The 18,530-nt window shown below is 37.9% G+C and overlaps 1 protein-coding gene across 1 annotated transcript in view; it reads left to right on the forward strand.

Moving 5' to 3' along the window:
- Positions 1 to 744: 744 nt before the first annotated feature.
- EFCAB10 (EF-hand calcium binding domain 10) overlaps positions 745 to 18,530 on the forward strand; it is a 28,742-nt gene continuing 10,956 nt past the window's right edge. Inside the window, exon 1 of the mRNA XM_052000166.1 lies at positions 745 to 993. Coding sequence (XP_051856126.1) covers positions 858 to 993 — 136 coding nt within the window. The 5' untranslated portion in view covers positions 745 to 857. The remainder of the gene's footprint in view (positions 994 to 18,530) is intronic.

Here is an 18,530-nt window from a genome sequence, read left to right on the forward strand (position 1 = left end):
CTTGGGCACCGTGCAATGCAGAACTTAGAGAGAGCAAGGTCAGTTTAGAGAGTAGCTCGGACGCCCCAGAATTCTCAGGCTGCTGAGCGGCGTCCAAGTCCCCCAGGGCAGGGTGCGGGCTAAACCAGGCGCTGGGCTGAGCTCTGGGAAACTGCGGAATAAGCAGCCCCAGCCACCCAGTGCGCAGCACTAAGCGAACTACACCAGAAGTTTCGTAACGTTACTAGGCGAGAAAGTAAATCCCACAAGTAGGTGCTTATCCTAAGGACTAAAACTGAGAGTACTCTCATGCATCTTCACACTCCTCCAATCTGCCCGAAGCGTTTCACACCGCAACTGAAAGCTGCTCTGTGCAATGAACACTGCCGCACACTCCCAGCGCCCCTCACCACACCACTACCCCCGCCCCTCCCCCCCCGCGCTCCTCCCCACGCAGGCGCACTGGGCAGCCAGTACACACACTGCACCTTGCGCTTGCGGGCCCGCTCCCGAATTCACCGTCTTTTCTTCTGGTCCTGGCCTGGGGGGCCGACAAGGACCAGAACAACTCGAAACTGCTTCCCTCCGCTGCATCATGGGCTCGGGGAGTAAGGTCAAAAAGCCAAAGAAAGCCAAGACCACGGTCAGCGTGGAAGTCACAGTAGCACCTCTGGAAAGCTGTTTTTTTTTTTTTTCGCTACCGGGAGGTTGGGGATTGAGGGGGGATGAACGTGACCAGAAAAAGCGGGGAGAAAACCGGGTGGGCGTGGCCAATGGCGAGCTAACGAAAGAACTGAGAGAAGAACAATCTAGAAACTTAGAATCTTTGCAGCTCAGCCCGGTCTCCTTAGCAACGACGCGCGTCTTAACAGTTGATTATGTCTTTTGAGTTTTTTACCCGGGGCTTAGAACTAACTAGTGCCCGAGAGCGGGAAGCTCTACTGTATTTGAAAAAACATCGGATCTTGGACTTGCTGGTCCATCTTACCAGCAGCATTCTCTTTCACCAACCAGGTAAAGCAGTCCCGCTTCGTGCCCTTCCTTTCTTGGACTCGACCCCCTTCTCCATCCATTCTTTGCACATGCGCCAGGGGCATTCAACTGCCCATACCGCGACAGGGCGCCTGGCGGTTTGAGCGGTTGATTGATGGTGTCAATCAATCAACAAGCATTAATTAAGCTTACATTTACTATATGACAAGGCGAGAACCAAAAAAAAAGGGGGGGGGGCAAATATACTGCTTACTCTCATATTTTAGTTCATATTTTAATGGTTGACACAAATTACTAGATAACCACGAGATATATACAAACTAGGTGGAAAGTAGTCTCAGAGGAAAAGAGACAATCGGGAAAGGACTCCTGCAGAGAAGCCAGGAAAATGCAGAGGTAAGGGAGTATGGCATTCCAGGTCTCTGGGATACTGGCAAAGAACTGGGAGAAGGAGGGTTATATCTGAGGGATTGCAGGTTGGTTAGTGTAATTTCATTATAGAAAGTAGATTTCCTGGAGTGAAGTGGAAATAGACTGAAAAGGTCCGGTGACTGCGATTCAAAGACTAGAATTCTAGTCTTGGCTCTGCTTCCAGCCAGTGTTAGTTATTAATTCATTTCACTTCTCTGTCCAGACTGCAAACTTATTGTAGATCCCTTGTCCCTTTGTCTTATTTCCAATCATGCCTTGGAGTAAAAAAATCCAAAAACCCAACCTTGAATTACTTCCCTTTAATGCCTTCCCTAAATTGTCATTTTATAGAGCTGGAAAAAAATCACAAAATTATGATGACTGAATCCACAACAACCTTTGGTCATATTTTATTTTCACCCCTTTCTATTTTCATACCTTCCCTTGCCCTACCTTTTAAGTTGAGTACTAGGACTCATACTTCACTGAAAATAACAGTGAGGTCATTTTCTAAGATCTCTCTTTTCTTTCCTCTTTTAATATCAATCATACAGACTTCCAATTCCCCCATCTCTTCCTTCATACCTGTCTCACATGAAGAAGTAGCACATTTTTCTTGTCAGGGTAAACCTATCTGAGTACCCTTGATCTCATTCCATTTTCTCCCCTTTATCACACTCATGCTCTCCAATCTTCAACCTCTTCTGATCCACTGTCTCCTTCCTCTTCTATCTTTATCCTTAAAAAAAAAAAAAAAAAAAAAAAAACAACAACAACTTACTGGATACTGATCCCTGTTAGCTGCCATCCTATAAATTTCTCCTCTTCTTTTCCAACTAATTGAAAAAGCATTCTCTACACTCAGTTCTTCCATTTACTCTCCCCTCTCTATTCTAAACTTTTTGCATTCTAATTTCCAACTTCATCATTCAACCAAAACTTCTCTTTTCAAAGTTTCAGTGATCTTTTAATTGCCAGATCTCTTCAGCCTTGTGTACAGGAGAAAAGGAAGAGGGAGAAGTAGAATGGTGCAAATAATCCATCATTTAAAAAAAGAGGCAAGACAAAAGAGTTACCAAACTGTGCATATCTTTTGATCCTACAGTGTTAATACTCGGCTTATATCCCAAAGAGATCTTAAAGGAAACAAAGGGACCCACGTGAGCAAAAATGTTTGTGGCAGCCCTTTTTGTTGTGGCAAGAAACTGGAAACTGAGTGATTGCCCACCAGTTAGAGAATGGCTAAATACGTTATGGTACATGAATGTTATGAAATATTATTGTTCTATAAGAAACTATTAGCAGGATGTTTTATGAGGATCAATGTTAAAAAATAGTTGAATAGATTTTAAAAATAAAAAAACTTCATTTAAAAAAGAGGCAACAAAAAGTTACCAAATTGTGCATACCCTTTGATCCAGCAGTGTTTCTATTGGGCTTATATCCCAAAGAAATATTAAAGAAGGGAAAGGGACCTGTATGTGCCAAAATGTTTGTGGCAGTCCTGTTTGTAGTGGCTAGAAACTGGAAAGTGAATGGATGCCCATCAATTGGAGAATGGCTGGGTAAATTGTGGTATATGAATGTTATGGAATATTATTGTTCTGTAAGAAATGACCAGCAGGATGAATACAGAGAGGCTTGGAGAGACCTACATGTACTGATGCTAAGTGAAATGAGCAGAACCAGGAGATCACTTTACACTTCGACAACGATATTGTATGAGGATGTATTCTGATGGAAGTGGATTTCTTTGACAAAGACTCAATTTCAATTGATCAAAGATGGACAGAAGCAGCTATACCCAAAGAAAGAACACTGGGAAACGAATGTGAACTATTTGCATTTTTGTTTTTCTTTCCGAGTCGTTTTTTACCTTCTGAATTCAATTCTCCCTGTGCAACAAGAGAACTGCTCGGTTCTGCACACATATATTGTATCGAGGATATACTGCAACATATTTAACATATATAGGACTGCTTGCCATCTAGGGGAAGGGGTGGAAGGAGGGAGGGGAAAAATCGGAACAGAAGCGAGTGCAAGGGATAATGTTGTAAAAAAAAAATTTTACCCTAGCATGGATTCTGTCAATATAAAGTTATTATAAAATAAAATAAAATATTAAAAAAAAACTAAAAAAAATAAAATAAAAAGAGGCAAAAAAAATCTTTTACAGTGAAGGTTAAAAGAGGAAGGAGAGGGTGAGAGAATGAATCTTATGTCATCAGAATGTTCTCAAAGAAGAAATAAAATAAAAATCTCACAATCTTCTTCTGTATACGCTTTCCTATTTAGGTTGTGACACTGGTTCTCTCTCTTTTGTCCTCCTTGCTGCACATATCCAAACTCTTTTCAAGTCTTGTTCTAACCTTGACAGAATGTGCCCTGTATGTCCCTTCTCACCATTCACGGTCACTGCCCATCATCACCTCTCTTCTTGTATATTTCAGTAACTTCCTAAATAGTCATCTCAAATCTCCCCATCCAATCCCTCCTTCACACAATAGCCAAAGTGCTTTTCCTAAAGCACAGGCAGTAATGACTATGTCATCCATTAATTTAATGGATCCCTGTTACCTCCAGGGTTAAATATAAAATACTCTGGCCTTTCATAACTGTTTTCAATTTTTCTAGACTTTATTCCATTCCCCATACTCTATAATAAAGTAATACTTGGCCTCTTTGCTGTTTCTTTCATACCACATTCAATCTCCAAATTTGAGGGATTTTCCTTTTTTTTCTTTTACTGAGGCAATTGGGGTTAAGTGACTTGCCCAAGGTCACAGAGTCAGAAAGTGTTATGTGTTTGAGGACAAATTTGAACTCAGGTCCTCCTGACTTTAGGGCTGGTGCTGTAATTACTACACTAACTAGCTGCCCCCAAATTTGGGAAAAAATTTCACTGGCTGTCCCCAAGCTTCCTCACTTTCACCTCCTGATTATGCTGGATTCCTTTAAAACAGCTCAAATTATACTCCTTTCCTTTTTCTCCTCCTTCCTCTGTCCCTTCTATCCCCTCTGCTTCTTATCTCCTTCCCTATCCTCATTTTCTCTCCCTCTTTCCTACCTTCTTACTTTTCTTCTCTGTCCTCCTTCTCCTGTCTTTATCTCTGCTTGTCTCTTGTCTTTTTGTCTGTCGCTTTATTTCTGTATGTCTTGTGTGTCTGTCTTTCTCTCTTTCTCTATGTCTTTGTCTCTTGCTGTCTGTCTCTGACTTTCTCTGTCTCTACCTTTCTCTGTTCTTTTTCATTTTCCCTATCACTCTCTCATCATACTAGAAGTACAGCTGTCATTTGGGGGCTGAAATCTCCTCTTCTGAAGGAGGTCTTTCTTGGTTATTACCTTCAATTTGCCTGTATATACCATGTATGTACAGTTATTTGCATGTTGTGTCCCCATTAGAATGTGAGTTCCTTGAAGATAGAAATCATGTTTTTGCTTTTCCTTGTATCATCATCAGTACTTAGAACAGTCAGTCAAGTTAATAAGTGTATGTACATTGCCTACTATGTAGAACATACTGTTTCTTCTTAAATGCTTGTTGACCACCTGGAATGAGATTTTGTCTTCTCTTGCTCTACAACCTCATCCTCACCCTCAGTATGTGTATCTTGGGACACATTAAATGTCTAGCTACTATAGATTACTATAACTTTTGATCAACTAATAATAACCTCACTGTCAACTTTTGTTAGCTCTTTTCTTTTTCTGAAAACAGTTTAAAGTTCTGATGATCAGACTTGCAAAAAGGAAGATATGTTTTTGCCAGCATTACTAGTCCAAGAGCACTTATGTTCTTATATACTATAAGAATTCTAAAGTCCAGTCACAGACATCTTCTTCTTAGATAGAATGGAGAACTGATCAGCCTGTTCTTCTGAATTCTCTACTTTCAGTTAGCACCAGTGATAAAAATTCCACCAATGTCCCAATGCCCTTTTTTTTGGTGCATTATTTCATAATAATTAATAATGCTTTTTAGGTCATTTTCTGTTGTTGATTAATCTTGTTGTCCCAGGATCCCCAGAAATAAATAGTAGTTATAAGAATTGGTCGATCTCCAAAGGTTCTTGGACATGTCCTAGACACATGCCCTGGAAAACCAGCAGACTACTCAGTGGTTTTGTATTAGGTCAACAAATAGTTTCCATGTTCAACCTCAGCAGAAAGTCATTAACCACTACTATTAACTTCTTCCTGTAATCATAATTGGATGACTTGATGGCACTCATGATGGCATCATTAAATTAAGGCACAAGGAACTTTTTCTTCCTGAGATGGTTCTACTGTCTTTTCATCTCTCCCCAGCCTTATCTTATAGGAAAAACCATTTTTTCCCTTTTTATGATGATTTCAGATTTGACGCACACAAATTTTCTACATATAAAGAGCAGAAAAAGACAATTACATATTGACCTCTGAATCTTTACTACCTAGAGCTTCCTTTTTATATTTCAAATTTAAGTAGCAATTCTAACGGGTCCTGCTTGTCTCTCTTCAGTTTTTAATTTCCTTCTGTATTCGTGAAGGGATTCATTAATTCTCTTTTCTTTCTTTTCTTCCCTTTACTGTCACTACTTCCAATAATAACCTCTCCCATAATCACAACAGTATTCAAACATATAAATATATATAAAATAAATACAAGGCAATTTTGATATTGAGAGACTAGAAGATGAACAATCCAGCAAAGACTTGTTTAGGAGGTGGTGTTTGTGGTACGGCAAGTTAGTAGGGCAATGGGTAGAGTACTGGGCTTAGAATCAGAAAGAAGATTCTTCCTAAGTTCAAATCTGGCTTCACACACTTACTAGTTGCTTGACCCTGGTCAAGTCATTTAAATCTGCTCATTTGTAAAATGAATTTGAGAAGGAAATTGCAAACCACCCAATTATCTTTGCCAAGAAAACCCCAAATGTAGTCACAAAGGTATGAAATGACTCAAAAGCAAATTGTGTTGAACTTTGAAGAAAACTAGGGATTTTTAGAAGTAGATAGTAGACATGAAAGACCGTATATTCTAAAAATGAAAGACTACTGCTCCAAGGCACTGACAAAAAAACAAACTAGTCTGTAATAGAGAAAACAAGAAGGCTAGTTTGAATACACTAGCCATTGCATGAAGGGGAGTGTCACATAATAAGGTAAGAAGTGAGTTGGAGAAGGTTTTAAATATCAAATAAAAGAGTTGTGTTTGATTCTGAAGGTAATAGAGAGTCACTGTAGCTTATTGAATATGGGAGCAACATAGTAAAAATCTATGCTTTTGAACTATTTCCTTGGCAGCTTAGTACAAGGAGGTCATTAATAGAGCCTCAGCAGCTTGCTAAGTGCCTGAATGGATGGAGCACAGGGCCTAGAGTTAGGAAGATCTGAGTTCAAATGTGGCCAAATGATTAGCTGAATGATCTTGGCAAGTCATACAACCTGTTTGCCTTAAACCAGTGGAGGTGGAAATGCCATGCTGTTGTCCACAGGATCACAACAAAGAGTTAAGCATCACTGAACAACCAAACAGCAATAGAGACTTATGAAGTCAAGTGTAATAGTCTTAAGGAAGAGGTAATGAGGGCCTGAACTAGGGTGGCCATTGTGTGAGTAAAGATGATAAACTCAGAACCAAAGGAACAATTGTACATAGTGATGACAACAATATCAGTGATGACACCATCGCAAGACAACAAAAATTCTTGGCTTTGAATTGCTAAGGCAAACATCTTTATGATTATAAATGCAAATGATACTAAAATGGAAAATCTTGTTGTTGAGCCCTGGATAATAGGCCATAGCCTCCCCCTCCTCCTCTCCTCCCCCCCCCCATTTGCAATTAGATCTGGGCAAATTGAGTTTAGAAGAGACCCCCTAAACCTTGAAGTTCTGACCCACCTTCACATACCATTATGTCACAGTAAAGGAAAGCAAAGAAAAATATCATCCAGGTGCCCACTTCCCTATCTATCCTCGCCAGGGTGATCCCTCCCTCACTCAGGACTTTCAGAATTGTCCTATGCCTTGCTGTCTCCTATCCTCCCAGTGTCCTTGCCTCCCTCATCTGCCTTTGTTTCTCTGTTCTGCTTTTAAAATGTTTCCCAAAAGATAACAGCTGCAAAATGTTAGGCTAATTGCATAATCAGCTTCTGTATTCTGCTTGGAAACCCTAGTTAGCTAAAATCCTATATAAGCTCTGCACCTCAGTTTCTCTAGTACCATATGCTTTGGAAACATTCTCATGTGGTCAGCTGGCTTATTGAACTCTCCACTTTAAAATTAAACCAGTTTCTACTCACCACAATTTCTCTGATACAACATGTTTGGAGGTCCCATCGAGATAGAAAGAAAGATTAGAGAACCGAGGGCCTCGAAAGGAAACCTTGGACTGGCTGGTTCTGAACTCCCTTAAGAAGGCCGGCCCCTGATAAGTTTCAGGCCCCAAGAGAGATTAGGTCCGGCCACAGTAAAGACTCACTGACACATACCCCTATTTGGCTACATTGGAGAACCTGGTCTGAAACCTTCTGGGGGTAGGTTTTTTTCTCCTGAGTGCTGGTACATCTAGGTCCAGAAACGTTGGACTGGACATAGCCATACAGCGTTTTGACAGAATTGTTGGGATGTCAATTAGCTCCTCTGGATATTTTTTTGTTTAAAAAGCAAGAAAATTCATCTGGGTGCCTTTAGACACAATCTGGGTGCCTTTGGGCACAATCTGGGTGCCACTTGGCACAACTTGGTTTTGGGCTATTTTTTGGTTTAAAGGCCAAAAAGTTCTTGTATGAACAGGGGCTATTTGGTGTCTCCAGTTTTAATCTGGAGCTTGGAAGTCTGGTTTATCTCTGAAAAGGCTCAGTCTGGGTATTTCTGTTTCTGAGAGGGAGAGATTGTCAAACTGAAAACTTGCCTCATGGAACTCTTGAGATATCAAGAGCTTGCCCCTGGCTTGTATTTGTTGATATTATAGTGAAAATTCTGTTATGTTTGTGTGATCTGTGTTTGTGCTTTGTCTATCTTTATTATGTGTCTCTTTAAGGAGTTCTTTTACACTGTAATTACCATAAACCCCCTCCTCCCTCAGCTCTGGCCAAGCTGGGGGCTGCAGAAATAACATTAGCTCGTTAAAATTAAAAAGAACATCTTAACTGATTCTAGAAGTTTTAAGAGCAATGATTGAGGAGTTTGGCAGTTGGTCATTTCAAGATTGAAAAGGTGCTTAGCAGTCAAGCATAAATAAAACAAATGCTATATGTGTTAATTTATTTATTATATTTAGTTGTAATCTCTTTGCACTGACTGTTAACAGAAGACTTAAGAACTGGGAACTTGGGAAAAACAGAAACATGATTTGCTGCTTTTAAAATCTGGCAGCAAACAACCTGGTCTGCAAGCCTGTTAAAAAAGAAAAGAGCAAAAATTTTATCTGGATCAGGTTACAGCTCTGAAAAGAGAGGGAGAGAACAAAGAAAGCTAGTGTCAATTAAACAGACAAGACTCAAAGAGGGGAGCATTCTTCTGGAATTCCTCTGAATTGTTTTTAGGGAAACTTAATTAAGTGGCTCATCTATTGAATTTTGGGGGCTATATATATATATATATATATATATATATTTAAGTTGGAATTGTGATTCTGAAATTGTGGAAGATAATTATTATTGACTGGTACATGCTAAATTTGTTTATTCTGAATTAGTTTGAAAATTGAAACATTAGAACTGGAAATTCAAAGCTGTATTTTATTTGATTCAGTTTAATAACTTGTTGAAACAAAGTTTTGATAACTTACCTGAAAAAAATCACTTGTTTGTTTTCCCTTCTTAAGTGAGGTATGTTGCTTTCTAAAATGTATATTGGGTAATTTGTAAAAATTATGAGCTAGGCTTTAAAAAATTTTGTCAGCTCTGCTGGACATGTGTATAAGCGTCATGAAGTCATTTAGTTGTTAACTATATTAGGAATCTTAAAAGTTTTGAAGGAAAAGAAAACAAAAGAGGTGATTTTGCAAACATGAGACAAGAAAGATTGATTTGCAAAAACAATTGATAGTTTGAATGGAACATCTAGTTAGAATATCACATGGACAAGTATTGATTTTTTTAAAAATAATTTTTAGTATGTTAAAATTTGAGACCACTGTAAATTATATGAGAATCCTATCCATTTCTGTGATAGGTTATGTTGTTTATTTGGCTATCATGTGTGAAAATTGTGAAATTGATAATTCTGTAGGGGTTATTGTTGTAATATTGAAACCTAAAATTGTTAAGTATTATTGATTTGGTGGGTTGTTAAAAGAGGGGAACAGCATGTTAGAAGGAGAGGGGGGGCAGCTTGTTAGAAGGAGAGAGGGACAAGAGATGTGAGGGCACAGAGAGGAGTAGGGTGGAAAGACAGGGCAAGTTCTTTAATGGGAGGAACTTGCCATTTGCTACAAGAAAGAAAACACACTGGCAGGCTAAATCCTGAAAGAGACTCGGCACTGTAAAAGAGTTATGGAAGTGGGGTCGGGAAGCAAAGTGGAGTTAGGAAAGGCAATATGTGAGGTAGAGAAAGGAGTAGGGAAAGGTCTGTAGACTTGGAAAGGTGCAGATTTAACTCACCCTCCCTTTTCCCCCAAGTGGGTATGGCTGCTTTTTTTTTTTTTTAAAGGAGAAAGAACAAACTCCACTCACAGGACTCCCCCCATTTCCGCCCCCAGCTAAACTCGCCCTGTGAACCTTGTGGGTCTGCTAGACTATCCCCCTTACCCTGCACCAAATCCTTCATGGGCTCCTTCCCTATCTTCTCTCTCTCTTCCTCCCCCCTGCGACCTTCCCTTATGGGCTTCCGGCTTCATAGCACACTGCTGGAGAACCAGTGTCTGGTCTGCCTCTTTCCCGTTCCTTCCTACCCACCCCAATTCTCCAAGTTTCCCCCTTTTCCTTCTGCTAGTTTCTTTCCCACTATCGGCCTATATTACATGGTATTCACAACTGAATGTCAAGTTTAAGGTACTTTAGGGCAAGGACATTTTTAAGCTATATAAAAGATTCTACTGTTTAGCAAAGCAAGAAACTTTTAAGAGGCTTGTTAGAACTGCAAGGTCTCTGAAATGATTATTTTATCAAGGTCTCCATCTGTCTTTAGCAAATTAATATTTACTTAAGTGCATAATGGTCTCCTTGTTTAATGAATATGATAACATATGTGACCTATAACTTTCTTGAAAATACCTACAGCAGGATTTCACCCTCTATCCCTGCACTTGTTTTGACTAGGTTTTGCTCAAGGATTTGTGAGATTTTTGTTTTTATATAGACCTGAACTCCTTGATTAGTGAACTTTCTATTGAGGTGAAATTGTTAATGCATGATTGGTTGTCAGAACTAAGGATATTTTCTCCCATATATTTGTGCTCCCAAGCCTGGAGGACCAGTTTTGGGAGTACAAACATACTCTTGGTTTTTTTTTTTCCTCTTATATCATATTTCTATAATCAGAGCAAATGGTAAATAGAAACCATTAGCATGATTCAATTATGTGATACCTTGCTATTTTCAATCTGCCTATGTATAGTCATTGTATTTTAAATTGAGTGAATGAGTATTTGGCCTAGTCAGCTATCAGTTACTAGATATTTGTATCTGTAGATAATTAGGTCCTTAAAGGTTTCTAAAATAATTTAAGAACAATTGACACAATTGTGGGTGAAATCTAACTGCTATAGTTGACACGTCTTTAATATTTGTCTGTATTGTGTCTTGTGATACAACAAACATGTTTCCTTACATGAAAAGCTGCTGGACAATTTATGTGGGCCTTTCTACATCTTCTAGCAATCCTTATGGAGCAATCTTTCTTTCTCAGAGTATTATTTTTTATTTTATAATTTCTCAGAGATTAGAATCTCTGTTAGAGGTTAGAATCTTTACCCCTGAATCTTTACCACCCTCTTTTCCTCAAATCACACCCGTCCTTAGCTTGCTCTCAGATGTTCACTGTGCCATAAATATCTCCAGGCTGGAGCGTAAGCCTGACTGTTGGTATTGTGTTGATCCCCAAACCCCCTTATTCTACTAAGCTGGCACTAATGGACCTGGTCATAGGAACTACTTCCCAATCCACCTGTTCTTGGGAACAACCATATTTATCCTTGGGAATCTCCAAAGTACAGGCACCTGTCTGGTGACTGCCTCCTCAAATCTTTAGGACCCACTCTCCCTCCTCCCCTCCTCTCCTCCACCCCCTCACTCCCCTACCCCCATCCTGTAACCCCAGTTATTTAATGTTTCAGCGTCTTTGGCTGATGATGCAGTTTGGTATAGGGCTCCTGAAGGTTCATGGCTATCCTCTCAGTATCCTTGCCTCCCTTTTCTGCCTTTGTTTTTCTGTTCTGCCTTTGAAGTATTTCCCACAAGATAACAGTTGCAAAATGTTAGGCTAATTGTATACTCAGCTTCTGTATAATGCTTAAAAAAACCTTAATTATCTAAAAACCCTATATAAGCTCTGCGCCTCAGTTTCTCTGGTATCCTATGCTTTGGAAACATTCTCATGTCGTCAGCTGGCTTATTAAACTCACCACTTTAAAATTAAACCAGTCTCTACTTGCCTCAGTTTCTCTGGTACAACACTATCAGTTACAATCACTAGACACACTAAATGCCTTTTTTAAAGGTCCTATGTAATTGTGAGTAGTTTGAGGAGGTGTTTCTTAGGAAATTACTGGAATCAAAATAAAATACAGCAATAAAAATATTTGGAGTTTTTAAAAGAACATCTTGTTTTAGATTAAATTTCATTTTTATTTCTTGAAAATGTAACAAGATTGACTAGATCAGATCAATACCCTAGACATATATTAAATTTCAGCAAGATATGATTTGGCAAAATTATTCAAATTAATCTTTTGATGTAGATTAAGAGGAGGAAGGAATCTGCAGAGGTCATTTTGTCTAACACTCCAATTTTACAGATGAGAAAACTGAAATCCAGAGAAATTAAATAATTTCCCCAAGGAGTTACAACAAATACAAATAATAAGTGGTAATGCTGAAATCCCATCTCAGGGGGTTTTAGTTCCAGTTCCACACTCCTTCACTATACTATTGCACTTTCTCTTAAACACAGATTAAAATTGGTTCAATGACCAGGTCAAGCCTTCAGAGTATTCACTAACAGGTTTATGTCAACTGGAAAAGAGATTAGTGAGGTGCTCCAAGAATCAATCTGTTGTTGGCCCTCTGCCGTTCAGTATTTTTATTAGTAATTTGGATGATGGTACAGAAATGATTTGCAGATGACACAAAGTTGGAAGGACAAAATAACATGGTTGTCAGAATCAGAATACAAGAAGTTTTCAGTAACCTGGAAATATGGGCATAAGATAAAAATTTAGTAGGGAGGAATATTAAGTTCTACATTGAGGTGAAAAAAAATCAGTTTCATAAAGGATAGGCATGGATAGACACATTCTAGTGAAAAAGACCTGTGGGTTTTAATATTACTGCAAGCTCAATAGGAATCAATGATATGATAACAATGGGCTGTATTGAGAAGCATATTCAAAGAAGGCAATAGTTTAGTAAGTTCTTCTCTGGTCAGTTTTTTTTTTTAAATTAAAACTTTTTATTGTCAGAACATATGCTTGAGTAATTTTTTACAACATTATCCCTTGCACTCAATTCTGTTCAGACTTTTCCCTTCCCTCTCTTCACCCCCTTCCTTAGATGGCAGACATTCTTATACATGTTAAATATGTTATAGTATGTCCTAGATACAATATATGTGTACAGAATCTGGTCAATATTAAAGAACACATTGTTCAATTCTGAGCAACTTTTAGCAAGGTTTAGGAATACTTCAAGAAGAAAGCAACCAAAAATCATAAAAGGACTAGAAAACATGTTATATAATAGTGGTATCAACTCAAACAGAAACAGAAACCTTTTACCATCTACAAGAATCCCTGTGGGCTTCATATTGATTTAGAAAATCACATAGTAATATCAGCAATGTTTAATTATACATTATTTTGTTAAATATTTCCCAGTTACAGGGTCAGCTAAATGGTGCAGTGAATAGAGCACCAGCCCTGAAGTCAGGAGGACCTGAGTTCAAATCTGGGGTCAGACACTTAACACTTCCTAGCTATGTGACTGTCTGGCAAGTCACTTAACCCCAATTGCCTCAGGCAAAAATTATATATATAATTCCCAATTACATTTTAATCTGGTTTCATTCAGGAGTATTGTAGGCTGCATGTGGCCCTTGGATGATAGCCTCTGTTGTAAAAGGATCAGTTTTGGGAAATGTTTTTTCCTGGAGAAGAAAAGCATGGCAAGCATTATGGCAGAACCTCAAATATTAAAAGACTGATATTTAAAACAAAGAATAAATAAAATCCCATGATCCTAGGGATAGAAATAGGAACAAGAGTTGAAAGTTGCAGGGAGTCAGATTGATATACAGAAACTCTTTCTAAAAATTAGAGTTGAAAGAATAGCAGAGATATCTCAGAAAGTGCTAGTAGATTTCTAATGACCATACATCTTTAAAGAGGTTAGATGACTCACTTGGGACGATTGTAATTGGGGTATTTGTTCAGGTTTAAGTTAATGCTTAGGCCCTTTGATTCTGGGAAAATTTATTCTGTACAACTGAAACCTTATAAGAGACAATTATGACTTAATGTAATAAAGTATCATTAAATTTTGATGGACATTTTTTACACCATCTGATTTGATGGTTGTAGATGTTTCCAGTCCTTTTGTGAGGAGAAAGAAAAGATGACATACCTAAAAATCAGATGCGTGTGTGTGCCTGTGTGTATATATATATATATGTATGTATATATGAATGACTGTGTATGTATGAAAGAGGGGGAGAGGAAAAAGAGGGTCTTTAAGTAATGGGGGAAAATCAGAAATTTTCCCCAGTCCTACCATGCCATCCCCATTACATTTTAGACACAATTAGGAATTTTCCTCTTGGGCTTGCCTGGGCAAGCACAGGCAGTTTGCCATGTGCTTCTTCTGAAAGCCACCATTTTTAACTCTTGACTTAACCTTGTTTTATATTTAACTGAAAAACTGGGGGCCATTTGCCAAAAGGAACTCTTTCTCTCCATTCCCTATCTCACGTGGCTGAGATGCCTTCTGCTACCTTCTCCTTTTGTTCAGTCATGAAGCAATTGCCTTTGTGCCAAGGCAAATCCCTTTACATGCACAAGTAATTGCATTCCAACCCAGTTTTCTCTAGCAAACTGTCCCCAGCCCTTTTAATCCCCCAGCTCTGTCATTAATCTTCAATATCTGCCTATCTGCTCCCTGCTTGCTTACTTGCCTAAATACACCCACTTCTCCCCATTCTCAAAAAACCCTCTCTCAATCTGCCCATTCCCCTAATTGTGTCTCTTCTTTTTTGTTTCTACACTCCTTGAGAATGCCTTCTATCGATGGTGTTGTTGAGGTTCAGAATGGAAACTCCAAAAGATTGGGGTTTTGCATACTGGTGTCATGAGGTGTCTCAAAAGAATTGCAGGCTTGACCGCTCCTCCAAGTCAAGAGGCAAAGTTTATTGTTACATCCAATTGACGTAGATTAAGCTCCAAAAGGATTTAGCAAAGAACCATGGGTAGGAAGATAAATTTATAGGAAAAGTTAGAGAGATGGGAGCTTCATGTTATTCTAATTATATGATTTACAAGTAGGTTTGATTGTCTCAAGAACTTGGCTATCACTGACCAGCAGATTATCTATCAGCAGTGTTTGTAAGACTGTTCTAAAGCCAGAAGACTTTAGGATCACTGACAAACAAGTTGTTAGAACAATAGCACTCTAAGGTCAGGGGACCTCATCATCACTGCTATTTTTCCTTGAAGCTGTACCCTCTTCAGTGCCACCACGTCTTTTCCTCTCACTCTCTCAATTGCAGTCTAGCTTCTGAATACCCCATTCAATTGGGTGCTCTCTGCAAAGCCATCAAAGATCTCTTAATCACCAGATCTAATGGCCTTTTTTTCAGTCCCCCTTCTCTTCATTTCCCTGCAGTCTTTGACACTGTTGTCTAACCTCTTCTTGATCCTCTCTTCTTTCTAGGTTTTCCTGAGACTATTTTCTTTTAATTTTCCTCTTGCCTCTTGCCTGATTCCTCTTCTGTTTTCTTTGCTAGATCTATATCCAGGTCTTGCCCAGGGACCATGGATATCTCCCAAGTCTCTGGTCTTGGGGCTCCTCATCTTTATTGTTTCACTTCGCTAGTTCAGCAACTCTTCTGAGTTTAATTATTATCTCCATGCAGATAATAATCAAATATCTTTATCCAGTTCTCCTGAGCTCAAGCTTCATATTGGCAAATGGCTATTAAATATCTCAAACTGGATGTTACTTAGGTAAACATATCTAAAACTGAATTATCTTTCCCCATAACCGTTTTTCTTTTCCTTAATTTTGAAGGCAGCACCATCCTTTCAGTCACCCAGGCTTGAAAAATAGGTGTCACCCTTGATTTCTCCCTTTCTTGCCAAGTCGTGTGAATTCTATTTTCATAGCATTTCTGATATGCCATACCTCCTCTGAAACTGCCACCATCCTGGTCCAGGATTTATTTCATTATTTCATGCCTAGATAATTGCAATATCTTTCTGATTCATCTCCCACGTCTCATGTCTAGTTCACCATCTATATAGCTGTTAAATATACCTTCTTTGTGCATAGCCCTGACCATGTCGCCCCTTCCCCACTCCTCCATTCAGTAAAATCTAGTAGTTTTTATTACCTCCAGGATCAAATATAAAATCATCTTTTTGGCTTTCAAATCTCTACATAATCTGGTCTTTCCAGTCTTCTTATAACTTTCTCCTCTCCAAATAGTCTACAATCTATTGAGCCTGGCATCCATGCTATTCTTTCCAATTTGGTGCAGTTTCTATAACATGACCATAATGCCTGGAATTTTCTCTATCATTACTACCTCTTAGATTCCCCCAACTTCCTGTAAACCTCAGCTAAAATCCTATCTTCTCCAAGAAACTTTTCCTGGTCCCCTTTAATGCTAGTTCTTTCTTTCTGAAATTATTTCCTATTTATACTTTTAAATATCTTGTTTGTACATAGTTGTGAGCTCCTTGAAGCTGTTTTTGCTTTTCTTTTTATTACTTGTTCTTAGCTCATTGTTTGCTTGTAGACTCTTAATAAATATTTGTTGTTGTTGACTTTTGGGATGCTAGGAAGGAGGAGAAATTCCCCTTCACCCTAATTCTAGTCTAAAAGTTCAAGAAAGAATAACATAGGAAAAGGAAGGAGTCTAGTTCACAGCTCAGTATTAAAGCAAAGAGGGCAAAGGGCAGTTCAATAAGAATCTGTTCTTCCTTGCTCATCCTCTTCATTTTGGAAGCATCTCCAATTCCTGCGGACCAATCAGAGATCAGTTTCCTTCCTGTGTTTGTGTTTGTGTGCCTGCACATGCGTGTGTGTGTGTGTGTGTGTGTGTGTGTATGTGTATGTACTTCCTTGAAAGATGCCCTTCAGACAAATGATTTGGGAACTCATCAAATTGATGAAACACTCCCCTGATTATTCCCTTTACACCTAAAATGAGGAGATAGAACCAGATTATCTTTAAGGTCATTTCCAGCTTAAGGACTCAAATTTTATGCCAAAAATCCTGCTTTTAAAATAAATGGAAAATTCCATTAAGTTAAAGCAACTAAAAAGAATTTCTTTAAAGATTTACTCTGCAAAAAGAAAATTGAGATTTTTATATATGTTCTGATATTTCCTTCAGGTTTATGTCTTCCGTTTTAATATATAAACTTATTTTATATAGTCTCTATATATTATGCTTTTCCTTTTTCATTTTATCTGCCTTTCACATTTAGCTTAATATCATTTCAACTTCTACTTTTTGATTTCTATTCATATAACTGTTTTATAAAGTATTGTTTTGGCTTTTATAAGTTTTATTACTTAATTACTATTAATAAAACATTCAAATATGCAAGTATGGATTCTTAAAATTTACATGAGACCATTAACTTCCATTAACTTATCTAAAAGTTTTTAATCCATGTGTTAACTTTAACATTTTTGTATTCTCATTCAAACAATTTTTTCTATGTATTTTTCAAGATTTTGTTGTTTTATTATTACTGTTCACATAGTTGTTATAATCAATTTAGTCTGACTCACTTTAAGACATATCCTACCTGTGTTCATATTTGCCTTTTAGAATTTTTTTCTTTTTCTCAAGTCCTAACCATAAAAGGAAAATAAAACAAAACAGAAAATTTGCCCAGCAAAACAACAGAGAAGATTCAAAATGTTTAACAGCAAATTATCAATTCAAGAAAATATATATTAATAGAAGAAATTATATTCATGAGTATCTATCTTTTCTTTGCTTCCTTTGTTCTTTTGTTCTCTGCTTCGAACTTTTTTTACTTTATTTTTCTTCCTTTTGGCCCTCTCATTCCCCCCAACCGTGCTATAGCTAATCATATATTTATATTTTTATACTATAGATAAAACACACACACGCATATAATATATACAAACATACATTCATACCTACCCACAGACCCGACACATATCTAATACACACATGTACATACATGAAACCATTAACTTCCATTAATTTATCTAAAAGTTTTTAATCCATGTGTTTACTTTAACAACATGTATATAGATATCTACCTATACTTAGACACATACACACACATTTATACATGTAAACATGCACCATGTAAATTTCTCTCTTGATTGAATCTTTAAGTCTGACTTATCTCTTCTATCCCTGCTAACTCTTCTGCTATAATTCTGCTTCTCAATTTGCCTTACTATTTAACCTTTGATCCTTCCTTTTTCTTATTCCCCCATCCTATGCTTCCCCTTTTACCCATCCCTCTCCCTTTATTTCCTTAAAGATTTTGGAGAGTACTATATCATTCATGGTGTATATATGTAGTGTTGCCTAGTTAACCCATCCTGATGTGAGTAGGTTTTCAGAACTGTGAGCCCACCTCTTCCAATACTTCTGTGTCTATTTTTCCTCTGCACTTCATTTGTATAACGTAATTACTATTTTTACCTTTGCCTAGATAGTTTTGGTTTTAAAATCAGATCATATTCAATTCTGCCCCACTCTTTCTTTTGAGCCACCCAATTGCTGAAGCCAGT

This window comes from Antechinus flavipes, chromosome 5, assembly GCF_016432865.1.
Source record: "Antechinus flavipes isolate AdamAnt ecotype Samford, QLD, Australia chromosome 5, AdamAnt_v2, whole genome shotgun sequence".
Lineage (NCBI taxonomy): Eukaryota > Metazoa > Chordata > Mammalia > Dasyuromorphia > Dasyuridae > Antechinus > Antechinus flavipes.